At 41.1% G+C, this 21785-nt stretch overlaps 1 protein-coding gene across 2 annotated transcripts in view; it reads right to left on the reverse strand.

The window, feature by feature from the left end:
* Positions 1–21785, reverse strand: part of cdin1 (CDAN1 interacting nuclease 1) — a 55796-nt gene that overhangs the window by 21264 nt on the left and 12747 nt on the right. For both annotated transcript variants that reach the window (XM_034576516.1, XM_034576517.1), the window contains exons 5-11: positions 21033–21093; positions 17176–17248; positions 9854–9933; positions 9456–9505; positions 7672–7739; positions 6214–6279; positions 5879–5984 (exon numbers count right to left, since the gene is read on the reverse strand). In XM_034576516.1, coding sequence (XP_034432407.1) covers positions 5879–5984; positions 6214–6279; positions 7672–7739; positions 9456–9505; positions 9854–9933; positions 17176–17248; positions 21033–21093 — 504 coding nt within the window. The remainder of the gene's footprint in view (positions 1–5878; positions 5985–6213; positions 6280–7671; positions 7740–9455; positions 9506–9853; positions 9934–17175; positions 17249–21032; positions 21094–21785) is intronic.

The raw sequence follows: 21785 nt of genomic DNA on the forward strand, positions 1-21785 counted from the left end.
GATCTGGAATATTTAGGGGACTGATAAGATATGACTGATATAAAGATGTGCAATTTCATGCAGCTGGATTGAATTTAAGGACTGTTAGGCCTTGGTGGAGCGACGCTGAGTGCCATTGTATTCGGCTATTGCAATTGAATTTCGCCTGGTTCTTTGTGGTGCACATCTTTGACAGGAAGGTGAGGTGAAGTATGGCAGGGCACAGGTCTTGGAGGTGTCACATTGTCACCCCAGAATCGCCAGTGCTTGTCCTCGGGGACGGCCCTGTTGTGTCCAGCCTCATTGGATCAGCAGCAGGCACGGCCTGTGGGCGCCCTCTCGCAGGTGACATACCCTATTTTAACTGTCTCTATGATGGCCCTACTGCTGCTGCTGAGGCCTGTATTACAGGCTTCAACTGCATTAACATTCCTGGCTATTTGCAAACAAACAACTATTCTATATTTCAACATATGAACAAATGCCTAATTTCTATTTAACAAGCCATACTCATAAAAGCAAAATATCTGCATATCTAAGGCTCTAGGCGTAAAACCTTTTTAAAAGATGAACCAGATGGATTTAATAAGGGTTGTCTACAGCACATCTCGTCATTACACTCCACTAATTAAGCATTCCTGCTGTCACTTCTCCGGGAAGTTCAACAAAAATGATGGACATGTCCATTTGAAAAATGTACAATATCTTGAATCAAAAAATTAATTTGATGTCACACACATGGATTGATGGTTCTGAGGTTATAACAGAATTACCGTGCAAAATCTACAGCATACAGTCCCAGATATAATTGGAAAAAGTTCACAGAGAACTCAAGATGTCTAATTGCAGCTGTGTCAACGAACATAAAACATCACATAAATCAGATTCCTGTCTATTCATTAGCCGAAGTGTCAGCGAGCAGATTAGTGATGTTGTAGGAACAGTCTGGTGAGTCTTCAGAATGGGTTTCTCATTAATTGTAGTTTTGCCTCCATTATGTTTGTCAAAAAAAAAGTGTTAAAAGAAAGGACAAGCACTAATATCACTGGCACTGATTTGAATGGAGATCAATATGTGCTTTTTGGAGCCTGAGAATCCTCTGCTGGTAATTATGGGAGGACATTAATCAACTACATTACAACGGAGCATGACTTTTAAAATTGCTAAAACAAAAGAGCGAGATGAAAAAACAATGCCTGTGCGTGCATTCAAGTCTCACCAAATTTCCAAGTGGTCAAGCCAGATGATGTATAATGGCAAACCCCAAAGTCCTCACCCCCCCATTTCAAATGAGGGAGAAATGAGGCATACTGTCCCATTATATTGCTATAAATCATTTTTTGTGGCCGGCTGACAGCTTTTTATCAGATCTAACCTTTTCAAGCCTCCATTAAGAGTGCGAACATTTTCAACTCTGACACATTTGCAGTTTACGAATCTCACAGCTGATTTGCTTTGAGGGGGGGGGGGGGGGGGGCACGCTGGCGTTCATGCTCATTTCCACAGAGGCCGTCCATTGTGTTGGGCCAGGTGGAATGGGGGAGGGAAGAATGGGGAACAGTAGAGAGAACGGACTCTGAATTTTCTGATTTGACTCCACATTAAATGTTTTGATTTGAGATAGTACAGTGTGGAATAGATTAAAGACTGATTTACGCTATTGATCCATTTATGACACACGGTGGAAGCATGGACGGGCAATCAGGGGCCACACAGATCCCTCATAATTAACAAATTAATAATGTTTTAGAGAAGAGATGCTATGACACTTTGAAACGAAGACTAGACAAACAGGAAGACAAGCATTACATCAATTTCAGAAGAACCTTTGTAAACATATTTGTCTAAAGTTAATTTGCAGCCTTTGGTGTGTTCATGTGCTTTGAAAATGGAAAAACCATGGACGCTGGAAACAAAACGTGTTCATGTGTTTAGAGCATTTAAAACACGTCTTTCCAATATTTGCATAATAACAAAGAAAAAAATCAGATGTCACATTAAATCATAAAAACGTCTGTATTGGCTAAAAAAAACCTGGTGTTAGACGCTTGGAAGAAATGGACCTGCTGAAGCTACTCCTGTATGAAGAGCTGATTTTATATTGATGTTAATTGCACCAACATTTTTGCCAACGATCCAAGTAGTTGTCCTGTTTTAATTCGAATTTTCCCAGTCGAGAACTAATTGTCTCTACATTATGAAAAATGTTCTTTCTTGAGAAAGGCTGTGGTGTTAATACTTTCACAATATATTTTCAACTAGTTGTGATATCCATAAATCGATCTATTTATCCATCGATCGAGTAATAACACTTCGCTGGTGTCTTTTGTCTTATACATTTCAGATTGACAACAACTACCCAAATCTCTATTTCTGCAGAGTTTCTGCTTAATGCTTTACTTTAGTGCACAGATATGAAAGGAAGTCAACATATAATTTTCCTTGTGTGAGTATATTCTTTTAAGCGTGTGACAAGTTAAACAAATCAGACAAATACTAGGTAGAACTTCAGCTTGTAAGACACTACGAGAGTTATGGAGGGGACTTTGCCAACCATAATTGATTTAAGTACACCATAATCAAGAGGGGGCAGTTAAGTTGGTACCACGCAAGGGTCCATATTTCATTACATGCTGTGTTTAACCTTACCCACTTCTCCTAAAACACACAAGAGGCTCATTATGTGTTTAATATTCACCAGCAGGTGAATAATTTTTATGCAACTCTGATAGTTGGGCAAGATGGATAACTCAATTATCTGAACATCCGTCAGAGCAGAGGGCTTGCTGGCTCTGGAATGCCATCAGCTAAGATTGATGGCTGGAAGACACCGAGAGCTGCTGCTTCGCCATCTCATCCAGGCACTGGGCCTGAACACAGCGTTTGATTTTGCTGAGGACCGTTTTTCTCTCCTCCCCCCCCCCCCTTTTCCTCTTTTTCCTTGAGAGCATTGTAGGTGAAGCGTCATTACCCCTCACTCCACTCAAGAGGGGTTCATTATGGGGTTAGTGTGTTGGCAAGACTATTGTTTAGATGATGAATGCTGTTGATGAGAGCTTTGGAGAGAAAATTAGTTATGTCTTTTTTTTTTTACGTCTACAAAAACATGTCCCCATAGCTCACTCTGCGATGCTTGGGGGCAAAGAAGGAACAATTAACACAAGCAACGGGTGAAGCAGTTCAGTTAAAGCAAAGGGGGAATTCACAAAAAATAAGCAAATCACTGGAAACGTCAATCAGTGGGAAATGGAGTAATTACAAACACCGCTGTGCAATTCCAAGGCCGGTCAAAAGGGAAACTGAAAGGTTTAGAGTCAAGCAGTGAAATCTGAGTTTGAGGAATGGACAAACAGCCTAAACAACAGCCCTTCAGGCGCTGCGTCATAATCTCAAACCAGCTAATGAGAAGTGAAAGCAGGATGAGGTCACCGCATCACTCTCTTGTCCCTTGTTTCTTCAACGGTTTACGTTTTTTGGGACCACAAAAGTGGTAACCCCCCAAAATCACTGCCTTCACTTACGTGCACGCACACGTGTAAACAAGACGACAGGGCATTAGCTCTAACAATAAGAGAAAGACGAAGCACATTTGGAAATGTCAGCAGTAAATGTCAATTAAAAATTACAAGGGTGCGGGAAAAGGTAGGGTCTGAAGGGACTGACAGTTTTTCTTTTCATTTTTTGACACGACAATGTTTATCTGACCGAGCTGCCAGCTGACATGATGGGATCTACTTTGACAGTTCCTTAATACACTCGGACAAGCTTGCCCCAGTGAATATCAATGAACGACACCCGCGAGCAAATATATAAGGCTCGGAGTAATCCTAACCGTCCAATCAAGCTGTTAGTGTTCTGATAGTTTGACCTACTGTAAACTAAAGCCACGAGGAACAAAGAGGAAGCCCGAAGACAGACAAATGCCATTTTCTGCAGTTTAAACAAGGAAAGCATGTTAACTTATACAGAAAAATATTTAGGGAGACATCAAATCTTCATGTCATGCAGCGATCACATAAGTATTTTTTCACTAACCATGGTCTACGACTACTTTGGCGCATAAACAAAGCCTTTTTTCATTCACACACTTTCTTAGAGGGATATAATGAGTCCTAAAAATATATTTTCATATTCACACCTCTATAACTTTTAGTTCCCGATGGCAATAATAGAGAATAAATTTAAAAAACAGACTGCTTTCCTTCTGGGAGCAGGCCATTTGTAAATCAAACCATGTAACTCAGAGAAAATAAAATGCATCATTGATTATGACCTTGACCTCATCCTTCGCATTTTAACTACTCAGTGATATTAGATGAGTCATCGTCCCTGAAAAATCAAATAATGGTTCTGCCGGCAGCTTCTGGGTGAAACCAGGAGGTCAGTGTTCTATAGTCAGGGATATCGTTTTCTGAACATAGAGCCATTACTTCCTTGATGTTTGTTTAGCTATCTATGATTCAAAAACTTTCCTGTAAGGTGTACTTGACATTTTTACATCATTGGTAAGATATTTCTTCAGAACTCTGACTAAAGTTAGGTCGAGACACTACTGACATACCTTCCTACCATTTTATTTTAATTTAAATACCATATGTTCCTGGGCCTGTTTGTGATAAGAAGAGGCTTAAATTACAAGAGCATAAAAGAGAACAATACATTTTCAATGAAAATGAAAAAAAGGTGATCTACATCTGGATAAAACCTGGTATAAATAAATCTTTCACTACCTTATCAGTTATGGGCAGAAAATCGAGGGATTATCCTGGGTTGGGGATGAACGCATACAAAACCACACCATGACAATTCATTCATGGCAAAACTGTTTATTTTTCTGTGTCGCGGTCTTGATAGATTGAGAAATCTGATCCAAGAAAACCAAAACGAGACAGAGAATGAGAGAGTCTAGCTGTGCCCAGGGTCTGAAACCTCCTGGCGCTTCAGTGCCATGTCACAACATGTCAGCTGGCCGTCATGGCTGACAGGAGCCTGGGCCATAGTGAGGTGAATGGAGGCTGTGGGGGCAACATTTTCGAATTTGGTGACTGGAACTTTGTGCCACGGGAGGCAAGAAATATAAAGAGCATGTGTGACCGACCCCTACTCTTCTCACTGTGTGTGTCACTCCACCCGAAATCAGTTTGAAATGATTTGGATAATGGCAGAAGATACTTTGTATGACAGGTGCTCATAGCCAATATTCTTTACTATGATTAAAAAGTGAATGGGTGACCTATGCCCTAATTTATTCATTGGTTGGGACATTATATGACATTTGCAGCCTTTAAAAATATAAACTAGCACATGTATTACTGTAGGAAAAGGAGCTTATAACACCCACGCAAGTCTCTTTTCTCCAGAGACAGTGAAATAACTCTGCATGTTGTACTGCTTTTTCATTCTAGATGTAAGAAACACACATTTACATGCACACGCACACACATGCACACACACGTCTGTTGCCCCGAGGTCAGACCACAAGGGCCCGTTCCTGTCCAGACGTTCTCATGACAACAGATGCAATGGATTAATCACCCATTTCCCAGCTTTCCTTTGAAAACAATATGTGTACTCTGGAAAACAATCAGGCTCCCAGGCAGACCATTCAGGCTGTAAAAGCTTCAATGACTGGCTGGATGTGGAAGCAGCGTGATGTGCCACATGTACTGTAGAGAAGCGTGGGGTTAGTGCGGCCTATGCCAAAGAGGAAGTGGTTAGTGTTGTAAGACTGAGATATGAGTTGCATTTATAAAGCTGATTGTTGGTTTGTGGTCTGAAAAGGAGAAGTTATAAACAATATGCAGGCTGGGAAAACGGTAGTTTCAACATTCTTTGGTTGATTCAGATAGAGGGAATAAAAAACAAATACAAAGAGGTGAGAATGAGAAAGATGACTCACCTGTTCCAGTAGCTCCAGAACTGCTCGTTGAGATAGGTGCGATGACTGTAGTCGTCTCCAAATGAGGCTTTGCTCTCAATCCAGTGTACAATGTGTCCTTCCACAGCTTTTAATAAATAAAAACACACGAAAAAAGCTCAGTAGACGGGGGGGCAAGAACACCACACAAGCAAGATCCAGATGTGGCAATGACATTTTCTCAGTTTATTCCCTATGATTCACAAAAATCAAAGAACATCTGGCATTAAAATGACAATGTTTTGACAATTGCATAATGCTCTTTGAGGTTAAACCACCCAAGTTGTAATAATGACATTTATGATGCAAATACTAACCGATTGGAACCTCCAGGATGATATCAGGTGTTTTATCATAGCCCATAGCTCTCAGTTGGTTTTCATCTACAGGAAATAAAAGAGCAGAATAAGTTTTACTCTTCACTGAACAAGCTTTATTAAGTAATCAGATCATCGATCACAGGCTACTGACCTAACCGCATTCAGCAAGGTGGCGGTAACAAAACCCCTCATTGTGAGCAAAGCAGACAAAATAACAGTAGAGGACAGGAAGCACGGTAAGACCATTAACTACATCTGCCACATATTCGCTTTCATTGCACAAAAACACATTAAAGCCCAGTTACAGAGTTGCTCTCCAGTTTTGCAGTTTGGCAGGGCTTTATAAAATATATAGCAGGAGGACAAGGTTGGCATTATAGCCTCTGGAAGCCTGACCCCTGCCTGCAAACGCTGCAACCACTGTCCTTGACTTCTGGCGTGCTTCAGCCATTATCCCTACAACACCTGATTTCTCCATTAAATCTCAGGCTGACCAGGTCATTCGGTTCCAAAAGGCCTGCCTCTTTGTCTCCAGCCAAGCTCAACTAATGGGGCGTGGAAGGGAATTGAGGAGAGATGGAGGGTGGCGGTGTCAGTGGTGGTGAGGAGGTAGCGTCAGCCAAGGATGGAGAAAGAGAGCCGAGTGAGGTCAGGGAGGCTGCCAGAGGCCTGCAGTGGGGCATCCTGGGTGGGGTAATGTGTGTGTGTGTGTGTGTGTGTGTGTGTGTGTGTGTGTGTGTGTGTGTGTGTGTGTGTGTGTGTGTGTGTGTGTGTGTGTGTGTTGGGATGGGGACCTCTATTCACTCCTACCAGGCTGTTGACATTGTCATGTGGCTCTGATCGCCTTTTTACATCACCTTTGATTAAAATTAATGGGCCATCCCTGCTGTTGGGTAGCTTCTTTCCAATCCATTCATCAGATGGGGTGAGGCTGCCTCCGTGGCCCTCGTGCCCCCCGAACTCTGACAGTTTTAGAACAGTCCTCTGTACAGCCCTGGAGAAAGGTCAGCACTCCAGGTCCAAATAAATGATATGGTCCTAATGACAGAGGGAATGACTTTTATCCTTCATCAGTCATCTGACCTCGGGGATGGTGATGATGGGCTAACTGGGGGAGGGGGGCTGATTTAATATTATTGGAAGAAGACAATGTTGGAAGGAAAGTATATTAAAAAAAATTATCTGAAAATATAACTGGTCAAAATATTAGGAACCACAACCATGTTATAATAAGATACTAGTGAAACATTAAGATTCTACCTTTATTCTTTAAATATTCATTGTAGCCTGGTGCATATTTGATAACAGCTTCTGGATTCAAATCAATAGGAGATAACATGCTGTGCATCAGTCATGTCCGGGTCTTCTCTTACTTAGCTTACACAAAAGACAACACTGACACAACCAAAGTGACCTGAAAACAGGGGATGACAAGGAGGTCAAAGGTCGGCTTACCCAGAAAGGAAAGGTTTCTCTCCTTGAGTTTGTCCCGCAGCAGCACCTCATGCTCTTGGCCAATGGCGCTGAGAATAGAGAGTCAAGGATTCCAACGTACAGTACAGTACAGTAACAGACGTATTTTCTATCGAACCATAGACATGCTCAGATCTTTACTGAAATAAATGTACTTCTAAAAATACATACAGCTTTAAGGTGTGAGTAGCATTTTGGTTTTACCTGGATATAGTGGGTTGTTTAATCCATAAAATCGTATAAAGACTTTTAATACTTTTTTCTAGAGAGAATAATTCAACCAGTTTTTTTACTGTGTGTATCTTAAAACAAAATAAAGCATTTTGCTGCAAAACCAATTATGAAAAAGTAGATTTTATAAAGCTTTTGAAACAAGTTCATTGTGACAGGTATCATAACTGCTATAACAGCAATACTGCAATAGCAGATGTGTTTCATGTTTTAAAGCAAATAGAACTTCAAGGAACTGATTTCTTAGTGATTTAAAGACTTGATTCTTTGAGGAAACTTTTTTTTCTTCTCAGTTGTCCAAATTAAGAATCTGCTTTTTCTCCCCCACTGGTTTACTATGCAAAGTGAGAGCCATTTCTCTTCATGCCGATGTATAAAGTCTCCAGGTCAACCTTAATCCGCTTTCACAACAAATCTCCAAAGTGCATTAGGAAAATGAGGAAAACGAAACACATGCCAATTTGGCAAAATGCACAGAGCGCCTGGACCATTGCTGCTTCACTCATTCCTCTAGAATCCCTGAGAAAAAAAAATGCTTTTAGAATAAATGCCATTTTTCATCAGTACGCAAGATGCTTGATTCCACAGTAAGGCCGGATATCATATGCATAACTTGCCTCTCCAAGAGATAGAGAGAAAAGTACTTAGGCTATTGTATCCTCAACATACACTAATCACTTAAAAAAGAAAGAGCTAAACTTTCTTTCTCATGTGTGGATGAGCTCTTTGTAAGCACATAGTAGTGGGGCAGTGACGATGAACTCTGTGTGAGTCACTGACTAAAAGAGCTGACAACAAAAAAAGTAAAAAGGGTATGTAGAAGGAGGGCAGGATGGGGCAGGGTTCAGCGACTATGAACAGAACAGCCCAGCCCCACACACCAAAGGCTGGACAGACATGATACCACACAGACTTGCACACTCATTCAAATAAGTCTCCTCCCACTGGAAATAGTTGGTCTGCCACACAGCTGCTTCCCCTTACACAGCCTGGACTGCAATCATTCTCCTATTGTCAAAGCTAAGGCGGTGGGTATTAGCTGTAGCTGGGCAATGGGAAGGGAGAGGAAACACTAGAAATATACAATTGAATTAAACATATATTTAAAAAAACAATATGCCATTGAAAATTTAAAGTTCAAGTTGCCCAAAACTCTCCGTGGTACTGGAGTGAGAATCCTCAGAGGTAAAAACAGTGATGATTAAAAAACAAAACAAATCTTCTGGGTTAAATAAAATATCAAACAAAAGAACAAGAAGAACACGAGGGTTATGAATGCTAATTTTCTTTCTTGTATCATAGAACATTGGGTCTGATCCACTGCGTGCACATGGAGATGCATTTAGATCAGTCTATCCTCCTCCTCTTTCCTCCATCACCTTCCAGCCCCTGTATCGGTGATAGCGGGATGGCAGGCAGAATGAAACACTTCCCCTGTGAAGCAGAACTTTTATGTCAGGTGAAGCCAGACACATCTCATCCCCTTCAATAGCTCCTCGTCAATTTCAGGCTTAAAATTTTATGGGATAGGATACTGTTTGATGCAGTCTACCAGCGGTCCATAACAGCAGTCATTTATTGTGCACTGAAAAGAGGGGGAAGAAATATTATGGCGTGCGAAAAGGGTGGGTGAGCGGGTGGGAGGGAGGGAGGGAGGCGAGGTGAGGGAAGGAAGCCCGGTACAGTGCGCTCCGGGAGAGGAGAAAACACATGAGATGCAGGCAGATTGGCAGGCATGACCGCCGGCTCTCACGTGACCTCATCAGCAAACATGAGCGGCTGAAGCCGCCTGTCAGCCGGTTACGACGTTTAAAACCTCACTGTACACACGCAGTCGATTTGTAACACGGAAACGTGACACAGGTAGTTAAAACAAACAATTAAAATTATTTCCTTTAATATTTTGCTCAAATTTCAAATTTAAAACACTTACTTGGTAGATGTTCTTGGCCAAAACCTGGTCCGGGATTAACGATGGCTCCTTAAGCATACTGTTGAGGACCGTTTTAGAGGCTGAGAACAAGAGAGAATGGGCCAAAGATCACATAAATATTATAATGCAAATGACATCAAACATTAGTCATTTTCTAGTTGTCTCATTTCTTACAAACGTAAAAGAAAAAAAAATGTAATTCCTGCAAAAGCAAACTATTAAAATATGGAGACAAAAGACAGCCATGGCCCACTGTAATTCACCATGCAACTGCTAATGCAGTATTTTCACTCTAGCCCATTAGATGTCCGCTTGGTGTCTATACAGATTTTCTATATATAAATGTTTCAGTCCAGAGCACAGGAGCACCATGTAGTTTATCTATGTTATGAACGCCGACTATTCTGCATCTCTCATCCCCATTCTTGCTCTACTAACATTATAAATCAGAGCGGGAAGCCCGCTGGATTGATTCGCTGGTACTGCAACAGCAAAAAAAAAAAAATCCTTAAATCATTTCTTAAAAAGATCGGGATTAAATGGATTGTATCATTGTGTGACGAAATGGTTGAGGCACGCCATTTTAGTGATATATATACACACGTGGTCCTGACAGACTTGCAGCAATACAGACAATACAAGGAATGTTTCTATTCACATTTCAGGCATGGATGGTGCCTGTGCCAACACTGCACACAGACTCCCAAGCTCATCGTGAAAACAGTGCATAACATAACTGTTAAACACTGGACAGGTTTATTTGAAGATTTATCAAAATGGCTTGAAAAGTGACTTAGATAAAAAAAAAAGGATGGATGGGAAAAGACTTGAGTGTACATTTCCAAATGCTGACTGGATCATTAGGCGTCTCATTAATAGAAAGGCATTTAAAAGAACGTTAAAAAAAATCCTTAAGACCCTTCCTTTCTATTCTGTCATCTCTTTCATAGGCATGACTCCTTCTGAAAACCATGGAGGACAAACAGAGCTCTGATCCCTCATCTACCTTATGACGAAATAAAGGAGGGTGGAAGAAGAACAAAGCACATTCAGCGCTCCCTCCTCTATTTCCGTTTCTTCTTCTTTGTCTCCATCTTTCTCTGCCACCTCCTCTCCATTTCAACCTCTCCCAGCGACGGCGTACTCCCCCAGCCCATCCCATAACCCCGCGCTCCTTCTTAGAGCTGCAAGGCACAGGGCTGTGCTTTATTTCTTTGCTCATTTTTCTCGGAGATTGGTACCTTCACACGCAGATCCATACCGTGCTCCTGTGCAGTGCAGGCGGCGGTGAAGAAAGAGGGTTATATTTTCCCCTTGAGTTAGGACACCTCATGACAAATGATAATGGATAATCAATAAAGCGGGAAATATGAGGCAGCAAACTTTATGAAGCCAGGAGACATATTACTCCCCAACAACACTGGTTTCCCTTAACAAAGTCACTACTCGACTGTGCCTAATAATCTGAAGGAAAATCAAAGGACCTGCAACCACATCAGCAATATTGGCAACTTATTCCACTTTAATGGCATTTTGATTGATTTTTTCCCTCTTCCTAATGGTCGCTTTATAGATTTGACGCTGCTTCTGCAAAACAGTAGTGTGTAATAAACCTCCCTGAAGGCAAACGGCAGCCATTAAAGCTCTTGTCTTACTAGCGCTCATAATTGAAGGTTGACCACCAACACAATTTGGTCTCACGCGAAAAACACACACAAACACACACTCCCTACACTTCTCTCTCTTTCGCTCTCCCTCTCTCTGTCTCTCTCTCCTTGTCTCTCCAACCCCTTGATATTTTTGGTGGACGGCCATAACAAGTGACAGGATCCCTTTCTCCTGCTCTTTCCGAGCGATGGGGTTAAAAATAGCCATAAAAAGGTGACCTTGGCGCTGACATTGTAGAATTTCAGCCAAGCATTGACCTGATGAAAATGGAAGGCCAGGCCGCTAATAAATCAGGATGCTTTTAAAATGAGTTTACCCTAATGCTCATTCATCACGGGCTGTAATGCCATTTGCAGGCCCAGGATTCGCTGCTGTGCACAAACACAGCAGTAAATAACAACAGGGTCCTAGTATCCCTCGCATCGTTGCAGCCTCCAACATCAGCATACATTTATTAAAGACATCCCCGCCTTGCACGGCAAGACTCCTCTATGACACCCTGAGCTCCTCTCTGCCACGCACACATACAGCAGGCTCTTTAAATACACACTCAAAAGGCACACACACAGACATACGCGCACATAAAATACGTGCAGAAAAATAAAAAGCATAATCTGAAGAGCACCAGACACGGAGAACAAAGCCCTGCAGCACGACTTTGCACCTTGTAAACATTCGCAAAATTTACTGTAATTGTCCCATGTTGGTATAAATTCCGACTAAGGTACCGTATCAGATCGTCAACATCTGAAAAGAAGAAACAAAAACACACAGACGGAGAAGAGGAGAATAATAGATGTGAAACGCTACAGCCTCCATCGGGATTCGCTAAAGAAAACAACCAGTGTAAACAAATCACGGGCTTGTTTTCATATGCAACTCCAAAACAAGATAAACTATATAAAGCAAGGTAACAGCAACATAACCTTGGCTTGATTTCTCAGTGCTCATACTTCATCATTTGAAACTACTCTTCCTCTCTCCACTAGGGTGAAAAAGTCATTATCTCAAACACAAAAAAATGTCGAGAAACCTCATTAGATCGCAACATTTGTTGAGGGAGGGCCGTAATAAACAGTAACGGATGACGATAGTTATTGCCCCTGACACTGATGAGCTCCTCTGCAAGTTTGTTTATTAATTAAAAAACCCACTTTTTTTTTCCACGGGTGGGGAGGGGTGGGGGTGGGGGCGCTTACCCATTTCCTCTCCATGCCCCCCTTCCACCCACACTCCCCATGCACACAAGCCATTGAGCTGTGGAGGGGCACTCGTTCATCAAACTTCATGGAGCAAGGGAGAGACAGGTCCTGATAATGTGCGCCGCTAAAGCTGATTTTCCATGATGAATCTCGGAGCATATAAATTGGCTAATATCTGAAAACATTTACAGATACTAGAGGAATTGACTACTTGTGGGACATGATGGATGAGGCTCTCCGACGCTGGCCGACAGCTCTGCAAATCTCTGCGGCTGCCTAAAGCCCTCATTTGATTTTCCAATTTACTCCTTTTAAATTTATCCTCCCGTATTGAAAAAAAAAAACAGAGGATGGGAACGAGAGAGAGAGTGGGAGACGAGACGAAAGGAAGAAAATAAAATGTGTGTGTGTGTTTTTTTTAAAAGATATCTGTGGTGGTGTGTATGTGCTAGTTGATGATATGAGGTGGTATCTTGTGTGCAGGAGGAGCCCAGTCCCTGAAGAGGTTACTGGGGCAGAACTGATCTGCTTCCACCTGATTCTCCCTGATAGCGGTGAGATAGAACTCCACGCTTGTGTGTGTGTGTGTCTGTGTGTCTGTGTGTGTGTGTGTGTGTGTGTGTGTGTGTGTGTGTGTGTGTGTGTGTGTCTGTGTGTGTGTGTGTGTGTGTGTGTGTGTGTGTGTGTGTGTGTGGCAGTAGTAATAGCAGATCTGGGAAGGTGCTGCTATGAAGAGAGGCTTCCTAGGTCAGGCCATTAGACTGTGGCAGAGGCTGACTGGAGCTTCTCTGCTGAAAAGGGAGTAATTAGTATACTTGTCAAGTGAAGTGCCACGCTGATGCTTACCTCCCTTGCACCCACCCCTCGCATGCATACACAAAAGCACAGAAACACTCATGCTGCCTTCGCCTCCTTACTCCCTCCCTTCTGGCTAATGAAGTGCCCTTGCTCTCATTATTTGAAAGAAAGGCTACATATACACATCGGCTCCACCATAGCAGAGAGGTGAGGGAGAGAGGAGAGGGGCACTTGAAGACAACAGAGGAGGAACCCGAACAATCATCGTGGACACCGAGTTGAGATTTTACTGGATAGAACGTAATAAAATATCAGTTATCAACACGTCTGATCTGCAAAACACTGAAGCTATTATGAATTCTGTCAAGGAACCAAAGGATCACAGTCGACGCTAACATTCTCACAGTGTTAACATCAAACACAGGACATTTATAACCTCGCGTACAAGGCTTCTGTAAAGGAATGTGACAATAAATCTTAAAGGCGGTCGAATCACATAGTTACAAAACATGGAGCAGCAATCTAATCTGGAGCTGGGCCTTGGGAAAATGGAAAAGGTCAAATAGCTGGCAAAATTGCCTCCTCAAAAAAGTATGTCTAAATCTAGAGGCACATCAACTCCTGTCAAAGGAGGAATAGAGAGAAAGATGAAGAGATAGCAGGGAGGGGAAGAGAAAGAGCAGCAGCTCCCCCAATGTGCCTGTTGGTGACTTTGAAAGTTAGTGGTGTTGAAATGACAATATGTGTTTTTTTTGTATTATTTACAAAACCCATCAGTAGGCTGAGACATGTAGTGAACACACGATGCAGGTTTAATCCAGTTTCTGTCCACATCATTTGTGTCAACGTGAACATTTGGATTCATTTTGACATTCAATTATTTTTTGATGCATTCATTATTATGATTTTTATACCAAATTAAATAAAGTTTTTTGACAGGAGGAAAACATTTTAATCATTTTTTTTCTCCAATTAATTTCTATTCAATTGTATTATCATCAGTGGTCTAAATCATATATACTTATAATTTGTAAGGTATAATGTGTTTTTCACAAGGTAAAGCAATTTGTAAACATAGATATAGGAGGTTTAATGACATCATTTTATACCTTATTATCTTTAATGGGAGACTCGTGTCGATAGATACTGGAAATAAAAAAGCAATAAAATAACAAATTCATGCAAATAAATGCTTTTGTATTTTTCTGTATTTTTCATAGATTGTCCTTACTAGTGCAGGTTGTAGTAAATTACCTTAACATCATAAATGGTGCGGCTTGCTGGTGACATGCAAAAAGTGGATATAAAGAGCCAAAAATTCCCATGTGACCTTTCCTCACCCGGCACCCCGTCTGTTTTCATAAGACAAGGAGCATTATGGATGTTGATATTATATTCAATATGCGATAAAACTGCTTTGAATGTATCGATTTATTTACCAAAGCCAGATAGATTTCATTCAGCGTGACTGATGCTCCCTCCAATACTTTTGCTGCGAGCTGAGACTCATCGGTGGTGCCGTCATGTAGAGGTGTATAGTGGTGGTGGAGGTGGCGGTGTGTGTGGGTGTGTGTAGCTATTGGGAAGGAGGGAGGGATGGAGTGGAGGAGGAGGAGGGGGCGCTACAACAAGAGAGCAAAACAAAACAAGGAAGGGACAGAAAACAATTTAAAACTCTGTATTGATCCAGCAGTAGTGATTGTACATATATTCCACAGTCCCATAGGCCCCATTCCTGTGTCTCTTAAATGCAAAGAGAGAAAGAAGGGAAATAAAAAAAAAAAAGTGGGAAAAAAACGATGGTGTAAGGCAAAAGGCAAGCCACTCACCCAGTTGGGGGTAATGTCCCTTATATAGAAGTCTATTGATCTTTGCAGTGCGCCTGCCTGCCCTCCCTCTGGAGTCCGACAAAAGCGCACACACACACACACACACACACACACACACACACACACACACACACACACACACACACACACACACACACACACACACACACACACACACACACACACACACACACACACACACACACACACACACACACACACACACACACACACACACAGGGGCTTGTAGGGGGGCATGACAGATATGCCTGCCAATAGCACTGAACCAACCTGTTAGCTAATTGCCAACAAAGACAATTATCCTTGCATTGTTTCATAATGGAAACACATTAATGGAGTCTAATATACACACGGGGAGATTGGACGCTTTGACCGGGCAGCCCATGTGGGCAGCGATTCATTTGCAGCGGCCAGGCAGGTCACGAGGAGATTGCAGAGAAGCTCTTTAAAAACAAAAGTCACCCTCACGGCCGCTGACTTTACAACAGGCGACAGTGGAACAGCAATGTCGAATGAAATCTTCATTTAAAAAGTGTTCCAGCAGATAATGGTCAAACTATTTTACCAGATGAAATTTTAAGTGAATTTTAATCTGATCTAAATCGTATCAGATTTTCTCACAGTGTGTGTCCTCAGTTTCGGCCAAATATGAATCTGTGACTATCCTGTAAAAGCCATCTCGACTCTGTACAATCGCTTTGTACAAGAACCACGACCATGACATTGCTCACTAGCCTGCAAACGCTGAGACGGTTACAACAAGATGGTTACAACACTGTTTTAAAATTAAACAACGATCATCCGGGAAGTTTCATCGGCTACAAATCCATTCTGAGCAATAATAAAGCGTGTTTTCACTGTATGGAGATGGAGGGATGCGATGTGCTATTATCTGAGACGGAGTGCTCCTCCTGGATGAATGCCCTGTTCTACAAGCTGCTCAGACTAGTATTTTGACAGGCAGTGGATAACGGTGGGTCCAAAGCAATCACATCTTTGACTTTGACAAATGGCTGTGCTGTGGCGAAGTTGAAAATAACACACATCCACTTTAATCTCTTTCTTGATTAAATTGGAAGCACGTCTTTTTGACATCATGCGATTCACTCTCAAAGCACTGACTACTCCACGGATACACACACCCAGGCCTCAGGATATGCCTATTTTTTGGTAATCCCAGGATAAGAGAAGAAAAAGAAAAGAGAAAGGGAATTAAATAATATCAAACGCAAGTTTAACTGCCAGTATCTCTCCTGAATCATTTTCCAGGAGATACAAGAAATGTCTGGTCGTGAAATGAATATAACTAGAATGTACACAAATTCGGGGCAACGTCTTTGACACGTTTAGAAATCGTGTCCATGTTCATCAGCGATACCGAGGAAAGGTTTGCTTTTCCTCAACTCACTTTCCGCAGCAATCACCAGTATGGACAGAGTAAGAGAAGGGGATGAGGGGAGAGAAGGCAGAGGCAGATGGATGCATTGGGGGATGGAGGAGGGCAAGGGGAGAAATCAGGGCTGTTATAAATAACACTGATGAGGTGAGCTAGCATTGATCCACACCGCAGTTGAGAGGTGGGTGGTCCACACAGTGCTTAATTGCCAGTCATGTGCCCTGGGATGCAGCTACCACTAAATGTGGTCTGTGTCTCATTAGGCTCGGACAGGCTGAAAATACAGCAGCTAGGGCAGAAATTGGGACTTAAACAGAAAGAGATTCAAAAGACAAAGTGCTACAATTAAGAATGATGGGGGGGGAATGATAGAAAGGACAAAATGGGAAATGGAAGAGTGTTACTCACGCAGTCCACCCTCCAGGTCCTGAAGGAATCTGTCCAGGATGATGCGAGCCATCAGTGCAGGAGACAGATCCACCTTTTCATAGATTGAAAGGCAAAAAAGGAGAATTAACCTTAATAAAAAACAGGCTATGGCGTCAATAGGGACTTAATGCAGCTTCAAAACATAGGGATAGTGGAATTGTTATTCCTCTCTAGAGAACTGCTCCATTTACAAACCTTTAGACTAAATCTCAAATATCTCAAGCAGGAAGTACAGGCATATTTCAAAGAGCCCAAGAATATGGCCGTGAAATTACACAGCCAGTCTAACTTGGGCTGATGTCACATGGATAATAATGATTGTAATGTCTCTAAATTATATTATTACGTTTTCAAACCTTGACCCAACTTTCGACAATCCCTGTGCAAATTGGTCTTTGAAAGCCTTGCTTTGCAATAACCTTTCCCACAGGAACAAGAGATTGCCTATTACGCAGCCAAGCTACCCAGCTGAATTGCCTTTGCCTCTGTCAAACGGACAACTGTAGTCTCTCATCTTGTATGAAAAAGCAGTGCACGCTCTGCCCAGGCTGGAGACAATGTAGAGCTTTAATCATCGAATGATCACCAAGGCAAAACTGTAGGAACCAACAGGACGCACCAGAGGGACTGTGGGAATGTACTCCTCAATAGGAAGGAGGGAACCTATGGCTGCAGCACTCTTTGAAGTCAAAGAAACCTTGAGAGGTGTGCAGGGTCTTGGTCTGTGCGCAGGGAGAAGCTCGGACAGGTAAAAGAGCACGAATGAATGATACAATAATAGAAGACTACCTGACTGCTTTCCTTTCACAATGGAAACAATGGAATTTTGGGGTGTGATGCTGATATCGATTTTACAGATTAGGCGGCCGATAAAAATATGATTTTTAATTAGAGCACGACCGAGTTGGATTTTTGGGGGCCAATGTTGATACTGATATTAGGGAATAATAGATGTACTGGTAATGATCGATAAGATGTAATTATCAAACCCTTATGACTAAGAAAATGTAATTGAGGCTTAATATTTTATAGTTTAACTATAAAATTTATTCCAAGTAACTATTAATAAAAAGAAAACACAAATGCAACTAAATATTTAGAACTTTAAAAGAGACAATAAACAGATTTTTTAAGGTAAAATGCTCGTATAAATACACAATGTTTCTGAATTTATGGTCAACCAATTAGTCGTTCTGCCTCTAGTATCATTTACATGGTAATATCGTAATGAGTTGCACTGAAAAACCAACAGCAATTCTGATGACTTACACAATGAGACGATTATTTAGTTAAATGAAGAGGAATCATAAATGTACAAGCTTTGAAAGTATGACTGACTGAGCCTCTCAGAGGAATTGGTAGTAGTTTGCTGACATGAAAACTTTTATTTCATAGAATAAACTATGCAGAGAAGATGTGAATTTATGTTTACAGATTATGTAGAAAAATTACTTTTATTTTCTTTATTCAAGTAATATATTTTTGTGTTTCCTTTTTATTTATCGTCATTAATAACACATTTTCTGGTTAAACTCTAAAACATAAAGCTTTAATTAAATTTCTTTGTCATAAGGGTTTGATAACGACATCTTATGACAATACATATCAGCTGACATATCAGTATTGGCCCCCAAAAATCCATATCCGTCAGGCTCTAATAAAAAAATACACTATAAGGAACATATATATATATATGTATATAAAACTATATTTTAAGCATTGCTTTTGATCTATTTAAACAATATGCTGCAAATAAGCAGACACATTGAGTTATTCACGACTAAATTTCACAGCCTCGTCAGTGTGTAGGGAATTAAAACATTGCTTGAAGAGTTTGCCATTTCTAACTCAGTTTGTTATGAGACACAACGCACTTGCAGCCAAAGATCATTTTTTCTCTTGTTAGCATAATTGGGGACTAAAAGTGAATTTGCCCTCAGCCTGTAGTGAGAATGGCGCGTTTCATCTTCTCTCTGATGCTTCCTGGTAACGCTGGGAGCAGCGAGGCTTCTGTCTAAACATTGTCTTTTTACCCGGAGTAGTATTTGTTAACATCTCCATAATATTGCACTAAGAAGGCAGCTTGTAAAAAGGCTAAACATGTCTATAATAATTAAGGGGTGAGCGTCGAGTTTATATCTTCATTAAGACCTCTGATAGCATTTCAGACTTTGCATCTGTAGCCTGCAGCTAGTCGTCTCTCCTCTCCCCAACACTCCTCATTTGCTCTCCCCATCTTCTCCTCTCTTTTCTCTTTGTGCTCATTGCCTTGCTCTCCGTTCACACCGTTGGATAACAAGAGAGCGTCACATTCCTGGTAACCTGCATCAGGGCTGACACATGAAAAATGGCAACATTACCGACGCTGGCCCAGGCTGAATAAGGACCACCTGATTAGTTCAGGTACTTGCGTCTTCCTAATTTTCATATTAATCATGAGTCCATCTCCTCTCTCAAGTCAGACCACAGCAATTCATGTGTTTCACATGTGACTAAAATTCACAGAGTGTGAGATTCCTGCTGAAAATAATTATTGTTCAGTAAAATTCGGGTTTTATTAGCCCACGAAGCCAATGGGTGTCACATACTATCCAGCACAACTGTTCCTGCTCTAAACCCTGTATGTTGAAGCGACCTTTACATAAAGATTCTTATAAAGCATGCAAAAAACGTTGAATTTAGAAACCTTGTTCATGTACTTCTTCTGCAGGCAAAAAAAGAAATCCATGAATAGTTTTCATCATTGTTAATAATTTCCCTCTGTTGGAGATATATTGTCTCATAAAAGGGATGAAACTACATCAATTAGCGATCTGGGAGACCATGAGTGCTTGGTTTAAATGTTAAGTAGCATATTAAAATGACAGTTAAATGGTTCATAGACAGTTATCTCTGAGCTGGATTTAATCCTTTGGAGAAAAAAAAAAAACATGTGTCAATTAAATGGAGAATGAATAATGGCAGTTAGCTTTGAGGTGCCACTGATGCATATGAACTACTCTTATTTTAGAAGAAACCCTCAAATCTCATTGCCTGGTGTAAGCACCGATAAAAATTTAAATGTGCATTTAAATATGTTAAAAAGGTCACACAGCTCATTCGCACAATCAAAATAGGAGAAAACGGCCACGACTAACATGTATGCAAATGGTAATAAATTTTAAAATGCAAGACTTTCAGGTTGATTTAAAACCATGTGATAATCTAAAATACATTGTATTATATTATAAATAATGTATAGTAATAATTCAGATAATTTAGCTTCACTGATTGATTCTTTGACTCTAACTTAATGGAAATAATAATTATTATAAATAATTTACTGACATACTAGTAAAAGATGTAAGAAACACAAGTGGCTATTTTATAACAGCCACAAACACCCTCTGCTTACTATTAATCTTAATACTTGGATTCAAGTTCACATATTGTCAAATGTAAGTTTACAATCGCCACTACATCAACCCGAGTAAATTCTACAACCAGAGTAAAGTCAACAACTGATGAAGTGATGAAGAGAGGAATTGACCACTGACCCCGTCCTCACCTGTCCGCAGTTTGCGGCAACTCTGCCTGAACTGCAATTTACTAAATTACATGATAAAACACAGAAAGTATTTTCACATCTGCCTAATGACAGCGACTTAATTACATCAAATAATTGATAATGAAGGAGACTATTTTACCAATTTTGATAATGACTAACAGACGAGTGGGGGGGGGGGGGGGGATTATTATCAAAACTGCAGCCTACTTCTATCTGTCTATTTAGAGAAAAAAGGAAGAATCAAAGGCAGAAAAGAAGACAGAGAAAAAACTAAACGTTATGTCATTACCTCATTGGCCAACTCCAGCAGGACAGGAGCAGTGGGATGTGCCTTGCTTTCACTTAGATACCTTCATTATGACAAAGAACAACAGCAGTGAGAAAAAAAAAAGACGTGGCCCACAAAAGGCAGACAGAAGGGTAGAGGGGACTAGACCAGGCTAGCCAAGACATGCTAATGTCCCTGATGACTTTGCCCTAGGTGGCATATGGCAGGCTTGGTGCGGTTTAAACAGCAGCGCTTGAAGGGCTTCAAATTTCCTTGACGCCAGACAAGCATATGATAGTTAGTTAACCCCTGCCGCCCAAAAAGCCTTTTTTCCCTCGCCAGCAAGAAAACAGCAGCTCCCCCTCAGATCTTACCCAGATCCTCTCTGAGGTTTGTTGTTGTAAGTGGATTAGAAGTGCATTATCCAGCCTTGTTTTCCCCAGAACAATGGCCTAATAAGCTAGATAAAGGCTAATTGTAATATGCAAAGAGGCAGTCCCTCTACAGTCTGTTTTTCCTTTTTCTAATTTATCTGTATTCATGGAATTAAAAGATAATCATCCCATCATAAGCCTGTGTAAGGAAAATGTCCAAAGGCTGGTTATTTACTTATTTTCTTTTGCTTTCAGTTTGACATGGAGAACAGAGCTTTAGCTTAGCAGGTGCAAGTGGAGGTCTGGAATGAATCCTGAGGGTGGTGATTTGTTTAAAGGAGATTATATCTGTCATGGTGGCCCACCTACTCTCATGCGACTTTGGCAAGTCCCCTCCACC

Source organism: Hippoglossus hippoglossus, chromosome 22, assembly GCF_009819705.1.
Source record: "Hippoglossus hippoglossus isolate fHipHip1 chromosome 22, fHipHip1.pri, whole genome shotgun sequence".
Lineage (NCBI taxonomy): Eukaryota > Metazoa > Chordata > Actinopteri > Pleuronectiformes > Pleuronectidae > Hippoglossus > Hippoglossus hippoglossus.